General features: G+C 45.9%; 1 protein-coding gene across 4 annotated transcripts in view; it reads left to right on the forward strand.

Moving 5' to 3' along the window:
- The window catches only part of ABI3BP (ABI family member 3 binding protein), a 251,823-nt gene that overhangs the window by 136,752 nt on the left and 99,248 nt on the right, over positions 1-15,823 (forward strand). For all 4 annotated transcript variants that reach the window (XM_060234570.1, XM_060234572.1, XM_060234573.1 and 1 more), the window contains exons 13-14: positions 2,239-2,310; positions 2,605-2,676. In XM_060234570.1, coding sequence (XP_060090553.1) covers positions 2,239-2,310; positions 2,605-2,676 — 144 coding nt within the window. The remainder of the gene's footprint in view (positions 1-2,238; positions 2,311-2,604; positions 2,677-15,823) is intronic.

Genomic DNA, 15,823 nt, shown 5'->3' on the forward strand with positions numbered 1-15,823 from the left:
AGTACTTTTCTCCCTTTCTCACAATACAAGAACTCGTGGGCATTCAATGAAATTGCTGAGCAGTCGGGTTAGAACGGATAAAAGGAGGTACTTCTTCACCCAAAGGGTGATTAACATGTGGCCACAGGAGGTGGTAGCAGCTACAAGCTGCCTCCTGCTGCCACAGGAGGTGGTAGCAGCTACAAGCATAGCCAGCTTCAAGAGGGGCTTAGATAAAAATATGGAGCAGAGGTCCATCAGTGGCTATTAGCCACAGTGTGTGTGTGTATATAAATATATACATTTTGGCCACTGTGTGACACAGAGTGTTGGACTGAATGGGCCATTGGCCTGATCCAACATGGCTTCTCTTATGTTCTTATGAATTGTAGAAACTTTTTAAAAAATTCCCAGAAAACAAAATGTGCATTTAAAGTTTTAAAGAATATGGACAGGGAATCCCCTGATTTTGTGGCTCCTCCCCACCACCAGCCAGCTGGCTGGTGGTGGGGAGGCCTCATCCCAGCAGCCAGGATGTGCCTTTAGATCTCAGCTAGGGTTAGAAGCTTGCAAACTCCTTGTATTTTGGAAGGGGTATGTTTGTGTGCCTTTACATCTCAGCAAGACTGAAGCTGTATGCAGGCAGAGTAAGCAGGCAGAGCCATGTGTGTTAAAGAGGAAGAGAGAAAAATCTCAGTCCCTCTGTTTGTTTTGCATTCCTTTCAGAAGCTGTTTTTATAGTAAAAGGGATAATAAAGAGTTAACTAGAACTTGATTATGGGATAGCAGAAAACTCCACCCCTAGACTTATTTCTCCTTCAGTTGGTTGAAATACAGCAGATTGTTACATTCAGCAACTCCAATGAGTAAAGCTATCTATACCATTGCCCCAGGGAGATCACAAAAGTGTGGGCATGCAAACCGTTTATTTTGACTGCTTTGTGAGTGTATGGGTGTGTGTTCACCTTAGTTTAGTGGAAGTGCAGCTGCTGGGGAACAAAAAAAGAGGAGGAAGAAAAGAAGACTGTATTCAGGGGAACTGCACTGCTGTATATTTATTTATTTGGAATGGGGAAGTCTCCTGGCTCCACACCCAAAGTCTCCAGATATTTCCTGAGTTGAACCTGGTAACCTTAGGCCTATGGGGTGATGTTACTTCCAGGGAAAACCCAGACGTGACATCAAACCCCTCTAGACTTGGTAGAAACTCTATGATAAAAACATAATGTTCTAGCTATTCCTAGAGAGCTGTGACATCACTTCTGGAATATTCCTGAATGTGACATAATAATACTGTCATGTCTGCTGCAGCCCAGTTCTCCACCTCCATCAGTCTCCCAATTATAACTCCCTTGCACCTTCCAGCTGAATGTAGCATGCCGTAGTAGCTGTTCAATCAAAACAGGATAAGGTGAACAGTTCCCATCTAGGCATGGGCAAAATAGTTCTCTTTCTCTGCCAAAACTGAAAAAAGAAGGCTGAAATACTATGCATGCTTTCCTGGGAAGAAATTGTGTCAACCTAAGACTTCATTCTGAGTATACATGCATTAGATTGGGGTGTATGTCTTGGGGCCAGTTTATCTAGGATGGAATGCTGCTAGTGGAGTCTCAGTACATTTCTACTGGTACAAGGGTTCTAGCTATAGATGCGAACCTACAGGTGGGAACTGGGGGTCCCTGAGAATTCCAGCTCATCTCCAGATTCTTCTATAGAAAATTGATGCTTTGGAGGGTAAGCTCTGTGACGTTGTACCCTACTGAAACCCCTGTCCTCCAAGGGCTCCATTCTCAAATCTCCAGGAGTTTCCTAATCCCGCCCTCCCCATCCACTGCTGGTGATCAGGGAGACCAGGCAGCCTTAGCTCTAGCATATGAAAAAATCTTGCATTGGATCCAACATTGTGCCTTAGTCATCAAAAAGTATCATGTTCTATTCAAAAACAGAGTCACATCTGCATCAGTATTAGATCTGAAGAGTCCTGGATTCTTTGGCCAGTACCATGTGTTCTCTGCCCTTGTCCTTGTATTACTCTTCCATAGAACCCAGGTGCCTTCCTACTCAATGCCAACTGAGGGGAGGTCAACCAAAAGCATACTTTGCCCCACAGTCTGATCAAGTGAGGGTACATATGTCCGCCGTTACAGGTGAATGATATTTTGGTTTTTTCTTTCCTACCAAATCAGTATGTTGCAAACAATATTTTATGCAGGATTTGAACATTCATCATTATATGTTTTTCTTTTCTCCAACCTTTAGCTCCTCATGAGTTTCCAGAATTTCCTAAAATAAAAATACCTCCCACACTCCAAACGCCCAGGGAAACATTAGGTAATGGCAATCGTGTGTGTCCTTTAATTTAATTTTTACTTGACAAATTTTTTAAAGGTTAAAGCATGCTCATGAGCACACAATAGATACACAGTGTAATATAGGCTTTAGTTCTAGTTCTTCATATGACTAAGGAACTTTATTTTTTAGTCATTCTATATTTCTGTATTTCATGCAAAATGATGTCCCAGGAGACCCAGTCACTTGATTATCGTAGCCTTATAAATACACTTTTTGTGCGATAAATTCTGTACCAGTTTTTCTCTAAATGCTTGGCAATTTCTTTTACTGTAGCTTCACATGAAACTCAGCCAGTTCCTTCACAACCACAAATGACTGCTCCAAAAACCACACAGACAAAGCCAGGTAATTACTGTTTTTCCAACAGCTGCTTGCTTCAGGAGAGATCTTATGTGAATAACACAGTTTGGTGTTCTGGCCCAAAGGATATTTTTTTGGAACTATAAGCTTAAGGTACCCAACTATATGTGTGTATACAAATATTATATATACATGTAATGTGAATAGCCCACATAAATTTTGACCCCTGTCTTCAAAAGTACATTCATATGATTGTCGTACAGGTAGGCTTCCCAACACTGCCTCCACAACTGCAGGAGATTTTGAGGTGGTGCCTGGGGAGGATGAAGTTTGGGGAAGATATAACTTTCAGGTGATGCTGTAGGCTGCATCTCCTAGAGTCTGCGGTCTACCACAGATACTAGGGGAAATTCCTAGAGTGTCACTCTGCAGAAGCCATTTTTTTCCACTTCTTGGTTTTCCTCTTTATTTCTCCATCTTTGTTTGGCCCGCTCCTTACCTGCCTCACCCAGAAATTCACAGCATACTCCAGAGTGGGGCTGCAAATATTAACACAATCTGCAATGAAGTTGTTTCTTGGTTTTGTTTTAAATTGTTGTAAATTGCCTAGATCTAATGGATGGATGGATGGATGGATGGATGGATGGATGGATGGATGGATGGATGGGTAGATGGATAGATAGATAGATAGATGGATGATAGATGATAGATAGATAGATAGATAGATAGATAGATAGATAGATAGATAGATAGATAGATAGATAGATAGATAGATAGATAGATAGATAGATAGATATTCTTTGGGAGTAGGATGGGGGCAGACATTTTGAAGGCCTACATACAGGCCTGTTGTTAGTGGATGTGTGGCTGCACAATCTCTTCATGTTATGTGTAAGCCATATTCATCCATATCTGGTCTGGACAGTCATGGTCAAAAGGCAGAGCACAGGAACTTAATTGGTAGCAAATGTTGTATTGATCAGAGTGAGGAGCCAAGCTGGTATGAAGAATTACATGGAACCAGATGAAGGGAACATTAGTATCTCATAGGGTTGCTTCCATACTAGCTGTTTAGTTAATAATAGACCTCTAGGGTCATCTAATCCCACCTCCTGCACAATGCAGGAAATTCACATCTCCCCCTCCACACACACACCCACTGACCCCTGCCCCATGCCCAGAAGATGGCAAAAAACCTCTCCAGGATCCCTGGCCAAACTGTCCTGGAGAAAATTGTTTCCTGGCCCCGAAGTGTGGCAATAATGTTCAAAGGTTTATTTGTATTTGTAGTTAGCCATAGGCCATTACAAACCAGGGATGACAAGAGAATAAAATAGGTATAACGTAGTTGGCCCCAAAGTGGCAATCAGCATTTCTCTGAACATGTAAGAAAGGGGCATGGGAACTAAGCACTGTAACTGATTGACAGATCGCATCCACAGAGTGATTGTTAATGTTGCCTTATCCTCTTGGGGAGGAGTGACAAGTAGAGTGCCTCAAGGATCTGTCCTTGGACCTGTTTTGTTCAACATCTTTATAAATGATATGAGTGAAGGATTATAGGGAATACTTATTAAATTTGTAGATGATACTAAATTAGGAGGAGTAGCAAATACAGTAGAAGAAAGTGTCAGTATGCAGGATGATCTTGGCAGACTGGAAAACTAGGCTAAAACAAATAAAATGAATTTTAACAGGGACGTCAAATTCTTCATTTAGGTTGGAAAAATCCAATGTATCCTTATAGGAAGGGAGAGACTTGTCTTGGCACTAGTATATGTGAAAATGATCTAGGGATCTTAGTGGCCCGTACACTGAACACGATTCAGCAGTGTAATGCAGCAGCTAAAAAGCAAATGCGATTTTGGACTGTATCAACAGAAGTACAGCGTCAAGTGAAGTGATGGTATTATTTTACTCTGCTCGGATAAGACATCACCTGGAGTATTTTCAGTTTTGGCCAACACAATTTAATGAGGATATAAACAAGCTGGAATGTGTCCAGAGGAGGGCAACAAAGATGGTGAGGGGTGCAGAGACCAAATCCTAGGAGGAAAAGTTTAAGGAGCTAGGTATGATTAGCCTGGAGAGGAGATAACTAAGAAGTGATATGATCACCATCTTCAAGTACTTGAAGGGCTGTCATATAGAGACTGGTGCAGAGTTGCTTTCTGTTGCCCCAGAAGGCTGGACTCGAACCAGTGGGTTGAAATCAGTTCAAAAGAGTTTTCAGCTAAACATTAGGAAGAACTTCCTGACAGAGCGATTCCTCAGTGGAACAGGCTTCCTCATGAGGTGGTGGGCTTTCCTTCCCTGGAGGTTTTTTACAGATGCTGACCATCTAATAGTAATGCTGATTCTGTGAACTTGGGCAGAGTATGAGAGGAAAGGACGGGTTCCATCTGTGCTTAGTTCTAGTAGCCCCTTCTTACACATCCAGGGAAATGCTGATCACCACCTTGGGGTCAGGAAGCAGTTTTCTCCAGGACGGTTTGGCCAGGGATCCTTGAGGTTTATCCCATCTTCTGGGCATAGAACAGGGGTCACTGGGGGTGTGGGAGGGAGGTGTTTATGAATTTCCCACATTCTGCAAGGGGTTGGATTAGATGACCCCGGAGATCTCTTCCAGCTCTAAGATTTTATGATTGTATTGGTGCTGTGGGGTTCAGATACAGGAGCAGACACAGGCATGATTTTGTAGGGAGTAAGCAACAAGCATGATCATGAAGTTGCTTGAGACTCTGAAATGGTATGCCCAAGAATGTCTCTGTTGGATTTCATCACTTAATCTCTATTTTCTCAAACTTCCCTACTTGGTGTGAGATCCACTAACACCTTTAAGAGGCAGATTTATCAGATATCAATATTTATCAAATCTCTATTACAACTTTAAATACATTTTCTTGGAAAGTTTTAGCAACTTTCTGTGTCATTTTCCTCTGCAATGTTTTCTTTGAACTTTTAAAAGCATTTCAATGATACCAGAGGGAGATACTGCTTTTTTATTTAGAAACAGTGGGTGGCCAATTCACAGCAAGTTTAAAGTTTCTAAAAAGACATCTTTGTTAGAATGATTGTTACATGATTCATAGAACTTTGATAGCTCTGAATGTATATAAGTAAATTACTATTCCTGAATCTTTCACCCATGTATCATGCATCCCCCTTTGTATAATTTCCAAGGTCACTTTGTGTTTGTGGCAGTGAATCGCTTTTCCAAGTCTGCCATGTTTGCAATGAAATCCCTTTTTCAAGTTCATGCAAATTAATACTATTAAAACCTAATAAAGACAAGTTCTTGGTCCACTTGGATAAGAAACAGTTTTAGCCAGAAAAGCTGAATGAGAATGCCTATTATGAATGGTATAGCTTTATTGTGCAGTGTGTGCAACAGTAACCTAATTCTCCAATCCATCTATTTTGAGTCTTATTTCTAAAGTTACTTTCTAATTGATAGAAGTTCTCACCAATCCCAATAATGTTGGAAGGGCTTGTACATATGTTTGCTTATGGGTCAGAGATGTGTTGTTGTAAGACCATGAAACATACATCTTGAAACACAGTTCATCTATGGGTGGATATCCTGATTTTTTTATTATTACTTTATTGAGATTGTATCCCACCCTTCCTGCAAGCAGGTTCAGAGTGGGTCCCATCACATGTCAACAGCAGTTAAAACCACCACATTTAAAATTTACAGATTAAAATCTCTAAAATTCAGCAACAACCATCAGTGCCCTCAACAGATACAGCTGACAGACACAGATTCGGAACCCTAGGCCCTATGGGCAGGCCTAAGAACAAGGAGATACCTACTGCCTCAACTAAAGGTCTGGCGGTAGAGCTCCGTTTTCATTTTTTACTTTAAATCATGGGGGTGTCTGAATTAGATTAGAGCATTGGCACTGCGAGAAGAGTTTTGTACTTTCCTCCCACACCATTCCCCCAATCTCCGTTATTCAAGAGTTTGGTGGTTAATTTTTCTCTCTCCTGCTTGGTTCCTAATCTGCTCCATAAATCATGTTGCAGTCCTTAAAAGCTGCTGCAGTTGCAGTTTATTGTCATAGATTGATTGTTCCATTGTACCAACTATGAACTGCAGAAGTGTCCCAAAGCCTCCCCTGCTGGTTTGTGGGCATGAGCCAGCATCATGTAGGCAGTAGGCACTTCCTATTTTTGCAGTAAACAGAGAAGATCAAAGTGTATGTACAGCCACAGAGCACTTCCTCCTAACAGAATATAATAGGATGCTCCTGCACTTGGGTTCTGAACACTCGCAAGCAAACTTTGAAATAAATGTTTACACACCTGAAACAAGTTACTCTTGAAGTTGGTAAGGCATGTCATTTTCATAAAGTTTTCCACAGTTTATTTTGCCACAAAACTCAGGTCAGGGCCACATTTTTAATCTTGAAATCTCTTGTCAAAATGTGTTCCTTTTCTTTTACTTTCTTTATGGAACACACACACACACAAATCCTGTTTATTCATCTTTTCCAGGACACATGTGGAACACATGTATTGTACAGCTCCAGTACTAAGCATGGTTCTGATTTTCTATATCTCCATTGTCTGGTCTCTGTGAACAAGGTTCTGTTTTATTTTCTTTCTTCTTTTTAACTTAAACATTCCATCCAGTTTAATTTAGGTGACTGCAGTTTGCCGGTTCTTCAAAACCTCCTTTCCCAATAAAAAAGGGCCTATTAAATATGTGGAGGGAGGGAAGCATGGTATAGCTTGATTTTGTCAGATCTCAGAAGCTAAGCAAGGTTGGTACTTTGATGGAGACCACCAAAGAAGCTTCAGCAGAGAAAGGCAATGGCAAACCACTTCTGCTTCTCACTTGCCTTAAAAGTCTCTTGCTGGGGATGCCATAAGTCTACTGCAACTTGACAGCACTTTACACATACACATAATTTATTTACAACTGTCCTGAGCTCAGTGACTTTAAATTAAGCACATGAAAAACAAGGAAGATATGTTCTACAGGGTCTAGGACATTGGTCTATCAAGTATGTCTACTCTGACTGGCAGCAGCTGTCGAGGATTTCAGGCAGAGGTCCCTCACATCACCTGATCCTTTTACCTAGAGGTGCCAAAGATTAAACCTGAGACTTCCTGTATTACAAGCAGATGCTCTGCCCTTGAGATGCCTCTCCCTGTGGCAAGATAAAAATGTAGGCAGGGGGTGTAATGTACTGGGAGACGAGACGTGGTGAAGACTTCAGGCTTTATTCGCTAGTACATTACGGAACTGGGGAACACGCGGCCGGGTCCGCCAATATATACAAACACCCCGGGACGACCCCCCCGCTGGCCAGCCCAATCCTGGCCAGTTAAACTTCCCGCGCTTGACATTGATTGGCCGTGACTTTCCCCGCGCTGTGCCTGGTCGCCCGAGGACGCGCGGCGCGTGTGTAGAGTCCGATACTCTACACTCCTCCCCCCCTAGTTCAGACCACATAGTCCCGGAGGTATGCTGGTGCTCTCCGTTCCCGTGTCGATCTCCTCGGGGTCGCTCGTGGAGCTGGGTCTGGTTCTGGTGTGGGCGATGCTGCTCTTGGTTGTGGGACGCTGGGGTCTGCTTCTGGCTCCGGCTCTGATTCGGTGTCTCTGGGGGCATCATAAGTAGGTAGTTCCTGTATTGGCGGGGCCCCCTCCGGCGCTTCTGTTGCTAGCTGTTCCCTATTCCCTGCCTCCTCCATTTCTTCGGGTAGGGTGCGGCGGCGCAGCTGATCTATGTGCCGTCTTAGTACCTGGCCCCCCTCGGTGGTCACCTCGTATGACCTGGAACCTGTCACCCTAAGGACTCTCCCCGCGACCCAATCGGGGCCGCTTGCGAAGTTCTTCGCGTATACAGGGTCACCCGGGAAGAACCCCCGCACTGCCTCCCGGACCTCTGGGGACCCGCGGACCTCGGGGGCCCGGTCTGGGTGCAGCCTGTCTAGACGGGTTGTCAGTTTCCTCCCCATGAGCAGTTCCGCGGGGCTGGATCCCGTTATAGGGTTTGGGGTGATCCTGTTGTGGAACAGGAAGGCTGAGAGGCGGTGGTCCCAATCCCCATGTACTATTCTCCCCAGTGCTTCCTTGGTGGTCCGCACCATCCGCTCCGCCTGGCCGTTGGTTGCCGGATGGAATGGTGCGGACCTTATGTGTCGTATGAGGTACCTCTCCGTGAACTCCCGGAATTCCCGGGAGGTGAAGGCCGTTCCGTTATCCGTCACCAGGGTGTCTGGGATCCCGTGCGTGCATAGGACCTTCCTGAGTGCTCGGACGGCTGCCGCCGTGGAGGTTGAGGCTACCGGAATCACCTCTAACCATTTTGTGTAGGCATCCACAAGTATAAAAAAGATCTGGCCCTGATACGGGCCGGCAAAATCTAAGTGGAGGCGGGACCACGGCCGCCTGTTAGACTCCCACCTGTGGACCGGGGCTGACGGGGGATCGGGCCGGGATTCTTGGCAGGGTTGGCACCTCCTCACCCACCCCTCAATTTCCTCATCCATGCCCGGCCACCACACATAACTACGGGCCAGGGCTTTCATCCTCACGATGCCCGGGTGGGTCTCGTGGAGGTCTTCCAGTACCTGTTTGCGCAAGGGGGGGGGAACCACCACCCGGCTGCCCCAAAGCACGCACCCCTTGTGTGTCGATAGCTCGTCCTTCCTGGACGTGAACGGTCTGAACACTTCTTCCACTTTGCCTGCCGGCCACCCCCTCCCCACCCAGTCCCTGACCCGTGCCAGGATGCGGTCCCTCCCTGTCGCCCGGGCTACCTCTGCCGCGTGCAGTGGGCGCTCAGGGAGAGATTCAATGAGCATTACCCCGTGTGCGGGGGCGGGATCGGGTTCTGTTATGGGGAGCGGCAGGCGGCTGAGTGCATCGGCGTGTCCCATGGCTTTGCCCGGGCGGTGTACCAGTTCATACGTGTAGGAGTTCAGGAACTGGTTCCACCTCAGGACCCTCTGGGATAGGATTTGGGGGGTCTGACGGTCTGAAGCTAGGAGGCCCAGGAGCGGCTTGTGGTCAGTGGCGATGGTGAAACGCCTACCGTAGAGGTAGTCGTTGAACTTGTGCACCCCCGCCACGATCGCCAGGGCCTCCTTATCGATTTGAGCGTAGTTCCGCTCCGCTGGGGATAGGGTCCGTGAATAGTATGCTACTGGCACTTCCCTCCCGTCCGGGAGTTGGTGCCCCAAGACCGCTCCCACCCCGTAGGGGGAGGCGTCGCAAGCCAGGATCAGTGGCAGGGTTTCATCATAGTGGTGCAAAACCGCGTTCGAGACCAATAGGTCCTTGACTGCCTGGAACGCCGCGGCTTGGCGCTTCCCCCAGACCCACGGGGCTTGTTTATCAAGCAAACGGTGTAACGGTTCCGCCACGGCGGCCTTGTGGGGCAGGAACGAGTGATAAAAATTCAGCAAACCCAAAAAACTTTGTAGCTCCGCTTTGCTTTTGGGAGCGGGGGCCTGCACAATGGCCCTAGTCTTGTCCTTAGTCGGGTGAATTCCAGCCGCGTCCACGGCGAATCCCAGGAACTCCACCCGCGGAACCCCCAACAGACATTTTTCCTTCTTCACTTTCAACCCCGCCGCTTGGAACCTCCGGAGGACCTCTCGCAGGCGGCCTTTGAACTCTTCTTCGTTCGGGGCGGCGATTAAAACATCATCGAAGAAGGGTTGCACTCCGGGAATTCCTTTAAGGAGAGCGTCCATTATGCTTTGGAAAATTCCCGGAGCCACGCTCACCCCGAACTGCAATCGTTTAACTCTAAACGCCCCCCTGTGGGTCACGATCGTCTGCGCCTCTGCTGTCTTAGCGTCGACTGGCAGTTGCTGGTATGCCTGTGCTAAGTCCAGCTTGCCAAAAACCCGTGCCCCTGCGAGTGTCGATAGTACATGGCTGACTACGGGGACTGGATACGGGTTATCCTGGAGCGCTTTGTTGATCGTGCACTTGTAGTCAGCGCAGATCCTTACGTCCCCGTTCGGTTTCACTGGCGTTACAATGGGGGTCTCCCAAGCCGCATAAGTTACAGGCTCCAAGACGCCCTGGGCCGTGAGGCGATCCAGTTCTGCCTCAATTTTCGGCTTTAGGGCAAACGGGACGCGCCTCGCTTTGAGCCGTATGGGCCGGACCATGGGGTCAATCGGTAGGGTGATGGGCGGCCCCTTGTAGCTCCCCAGGGACCCATCGAAAACCTCGGGGAACTCCTGGCAGACCCCTTCGAAGTTGCTGGCCTGCACGTGCTCCACCCCTACCAGCTTGATCCCCAGTGGTTGGAACCAAGCTAACCCCAGAAGGGTGGTCAGTTGGCGCTTGACCACCAGTATGTCTAGGGGCCCCTTAAAGCTTCCCCTCTCCACATGCACCTGGGCCCACCCCACGACGTGAACCGGGTTTTTCTGGAAGTCCCTCAGTACGAAATCCGCTGGCCTCGTTTGGAGGTGGCGGCGGGGGCATAGTCTCGTAAGGGTCTCCTCTGAAATTATGGAGATCGAGGAACCCGAGTCTACTTCCATGACGCAGGGGGCGCCCTCGATCCGGACAGACATTTTGACCTTGTCCGGGGCTGCGAGGGGCAAGTTCAGTACCTGCAAGCTGGCGGATGCCGTCGTGTGGGTGTCCATGGAATCGTGATGCGCTGACGGTGGTCGACGGCTGCTCTTGGCCCGGCAAGCCCGGGCGATGTGGCCCATCTTCCCACAGCTTCTGCAGTCCAGGTTTCGGTACGGGCAGTCCCTCCTTTCGTGGGGGTCGCCGCAGCTGGCGCACTTGGAGCTGGGGTTGGTGGGGGCCCTCTCCGTCGCTCGTTGTCTCGCGGGGACCCGAGTTTCTGTCCTCTGTGGCCGTCGGAGCTGAAACGCTTCTTCCTCTGCTCGGTCCTCTGGTCCCATTTCTTCTTGGTGTACTGCCTCTCCCCGCGGCTGGCCATACGCCTTGGTGGCCCTCTCGAACGCCGTCGCCTCGTTGAAGGCTTGTTGTAGGGTGAGCTCCTCCTTTGCGAAGAGCTTCTGCTGCAGTCGCTCGTCTCGGAGGCCCCAGACGAAACGGTCCCTCAGGGCTTCGTCCCTCTTGTCGAAACTGCAGTTCCCGGCGATCTGCCGAAGGGCCGCCAGGTAGACCGCCGCTGTCTCCCCCGACTTCTGGTCCCTCTTGTGGAAGAGGAATCGGCGGGCGACGATGGACGGTTGGGGCGAAAAGTGGCCCGTGAGGAGTCTCACGACCTCCCCGTAGGTCCTCTCAGTCAGCTTCGCCGGAGCGGAGAGACCCCGTGCGATCTCGAAGGTTTCTTCTCCACAGACGCTCAGCAGGACGTCTCTCTTCCTGTCGTCATCTTCGATCAGGTTCGCACGCAGGTAGCATTCGACCCTTTCTGTGTAGGTCTCCCATCTCTCGGGGTGCTCCGGGTTGAACTCCGCAAGATGGCCCGTCGTTACACTTGGGTTCGCCATGGCGGCGGCGGGCTGTGCGATCCTGCGGTCTCCGCCTTCCTCGTCTCCGGCCAGGTCTGGTTCCCCTCGGGCGGCCGGACCTAGCTCGATCCCATCCTCGTCGCCAGTGTAATGTACTGGGAGACGAGACGTGGTGAAGACTTCAGGCTTTATTCGCTAGTACATTACGGAACTGGGGAACACGCGGCCGGGTCCGCCAATATATACAAACACCCCGGGACGACCCCCCCGCTGGCCAGCCCAATCCTGGCCAGTTAAACTTCCCGCGCTTGACATTGATTGGCCGTGACTTTCCCCGCGCTGTGCCTGGTCGCCCGAGGACGCGCGGCGCGTGTGTAGAGTCCGATACTCTACAGGGGGCAATGTGAAATCCATGTCCACCTGGATGGATGGTAAAGAAAAAAGTAAAGGGTAACTTTTACCAACATTTATATGGAATCAAAAACTGAATTTAAAACACTGGAAGCCAGGTTAAGTGTTGTAGTTGGTAAGGGTTGGATCCAGACTAAATTTTCCAATGGCAGAATGGAATTTATCTGCATCTTCATTCCCAATGCAGCTACTGATCTCCATGAAATGCTGATCCTGGGAAACAGGGGACCCAGAGGAAGATATCAGAGGGCTCTGCAGCAGGAAGGAGGAATTGGTGGAAAATGCCAGCCTAGTCTGAATACAACCTTGAAAGGGGAATAGGGAGCATTTGTGTAATGCCTCACTCAACAGTGTATGCCAGAGTTATTTATTTAGCTAAATCTTTACTGTGCCAGCTCATAACTGAGATTATGAGGTGCCACAAAAATGCTTGTTTAGGATCTCAGGAAGCATGGTCTAAGTCTTCTTTTTGGCTATGCATGCAATACAGAAGGGTAAAGCCTGAAAATGACCATGGAACAAATTAGATCATTACAGCCTATTATTTCCAGTGACTCATTATCCTTTGATTCAATCTTATTTGCTATTTCAGTTTATATGGTATAACATATTCTGAATTTAAATAGTGTTGATTTTTGTGTGTGCATGTGTTCATACAGAGAATATTTGTAGTCTGATAAAGAAGAGTTCAGGGAACCCTTTTCACATCTGAGGAATTTACCATAAAACCCCTGCATGTTGCAGAGGATACTGGTTGTGAGCAAGTGCACCTACACCAGTGGCCCCTAACCTTTTTTGCAAGTGTACCTACACCAGTGGCCCCCAACCAGGGACCGGCACCAGAGCCAGCCCACCCACCATGGCCCCAGGGCCAGCAGGGTGGGGGCACCGAATTCAAAAACTGGAGCTAGCAACAATATCAGTCATATTTGACATGATTTTATTTTTTTTTCTTTTAAGCTGCTACACATATAGAGGTAATGCCTAAATATAAGATGGAAGATAATTTTGCAAAAAGGAACATTCAACCATATTAGTCTACTCGGATGTTCTTTATCACCTATTTGTTAGTACTAAGTAACTGATGCTACTAAATCACTCCACATAATTTAATCATCTCTGTACTATCCTGCTCCTGGGCAATCACTGTCAGATTAACTTGGTCAAATTAACTCTTGCTACTCAGACCATAGTACAGAAGAAAGAAAAACAAAGAGTATGATCACATTCACTATAGAAACCACCTTTCCTCATTTTGGATTATGGCATGAGTAAACTATAATCTGTTTGAAACAATATTAGCTATGATATTAGTGGTTGAACTCTGCTTCAGTTACAAGTTTTCCTTAGATAATCAACAATAGTTTTTAGTTTATCTCTAACTGAGCAAATTAGATATATTTATAGCATTGAAAGCTAGTCATATATCCTGTTTCCCAGTACTGCCCTTGAAGCAGGAATCTTCTTAGCTTGTTTTAGCTTTGAAATACAATGGGTTTTTTGTGTTGCTCTGATTGTTTGGCAGCTGTACTGTACCATATATGCAGATGTATCTAACTTGTATTCTGCCCAAAGCACTGGATGTACTAGATCCATCAAGCCAACTGCAAAAGCTTCTACATAAAATGAAATGTAGAGATAACTTCTGAACTTGTAAAAGTATGTCAACCTATGTAGGTGGCGTAAATGTTGTTATTTTTTATTATAGAGAACTGGCAAAACTACTGATTTTGGCTTTCAGTATTTGAGGTGGAAAACAAATCTGTCCATTCAAAAAAGATCAAAATTAATTGATACAATAAAAAGCTAGACTGGTTCTTTCAATATGTCACTACATCAGCTTTGGAAAAATAAAGTGCTTGGGAAAGGAAAGTATTATTTATCTCCTTTTTAATAATTACTGAATGATTTATCCAAAGTTATACACAAGAATGAAAGATATTGAGAGAGATACTCAAATCCTCTATATGTAAAGCATTCTAGGTATCAATAAATACATTATTGAGGCAAAAAAGCCATTAAAAATTGTGGTTTGTATGTGTATGTATGACTCAGTATCTTTTTAATCTTGATTTAAACATAAAGCTATGGATCCATACAGACAACCTGTAATTAACTGAACCATAGTCTTACCTTTGGAATTCAGCAGTGTACATCTTCCTAAGTAAATGTACAAAAGAGACCAGCAGCACTAAGCTTTGAATAAAACAGATGTGCCATCGACAACACAGTTATGAATATGGCCAGGACCAGCTGGAGAATCAAGAGCTCTGGAATCAGGAATTTCAGACTTGGTATCAAAGCAAAACTGCTTGCTTGAATTGGTTGTTGTGATATTAGGTACCTTCTTTCTCGACTAGCCATGCCTTTTGCCATTTGGGCTCAATCAAAAATGTTGGTGTTGAGTTGACCCATCAAACCTGGGCCCAGCAACAATCAATGGTTTTCGTGTTGACTTGAGCCCAGCATAGTCTACAGCTTTATCTTCCACTGGAAGCTTTTTAAAGGTTTTGAGGGAGAAGGAAGTTTCAACATGTAAAAAATAACCAGAGTATTTTCATTTTTTTTATTCTGGCAAAGTAGCTGTGTTGGAGCAAAAAGAAACAAGAGTCTTACTTTTACTCTAGAATAGGCTTTCATTGCCTAGAATCCACTTTATTGGCTGCATTTAATGGGTCCTTACCAGATTAATATATATTAGGTTATGAAGGATTTTTTTATAACAGCAAGGTAAAAGGACTAAGGAATGCAAAAAGTAAAAGATGCGATGTAATAAAATAAAATAAAATAAAATACAGAGGCCATTCACAATAGCAGTAACATGTGGTAAGGCAATTTCCCTAGATATACTGAACTAATTAACATCTGTAGTGAAATACTTGTGATTACTTTAGAATCCTTGTTAAGCTTTTGGGAGATATCAGGCGTCTTGATAGATTCTTATTTAGTGGTTTCACACTCGAGCCTCCCTTTGAAGTTGTTTTACAGGATAGTAGAGCTGCAACAGTGCATGCTGAAGACTGAAATGTTCTATCATTGGCTTCTGAATATTGACATTTCTAGTGCCAGATTTATTTGACCATTTATTTGTCCTGTGTAAAGAGCAGAAAAGCGTTTTGACATTGTTGGGGTTAGAAGAAAGTCACTGTTTAGTAAGAGTATATCTTATACTTTGTACATGTACTTCAAGTTAATGCCTTCAGAACTACTCATGTCCTTTCTCTTTCAATACAATGTACATAGGTAAACCTAATAGAAAACCAATAAATTGAACTGACAGGTCAAAGCATATAGATAGTAATTTAATTTAAGTACTTCTACCATAATTTTTATGAAGTAATGATAGCATTTGGCATTTAGTTTAG

Source organism: Heteronotia binoei, chromosome 3, assembly GCF_032191835.1.
Source record: "Heteronotia binoei isolate CCM8104 ecotype False Entrance Well chromosome 3, APGP_CSIRO_Hbin_v1, whole genome shotgun sequence".
In the NCBI taxonomy this organism is placed as follows: domain Eukaryota; kingdom Metazoa; phylum Chordata; class Lepidosauria; order Squamata; family Gekkonidae; genus Heteronotia; species Heteronotia binoei.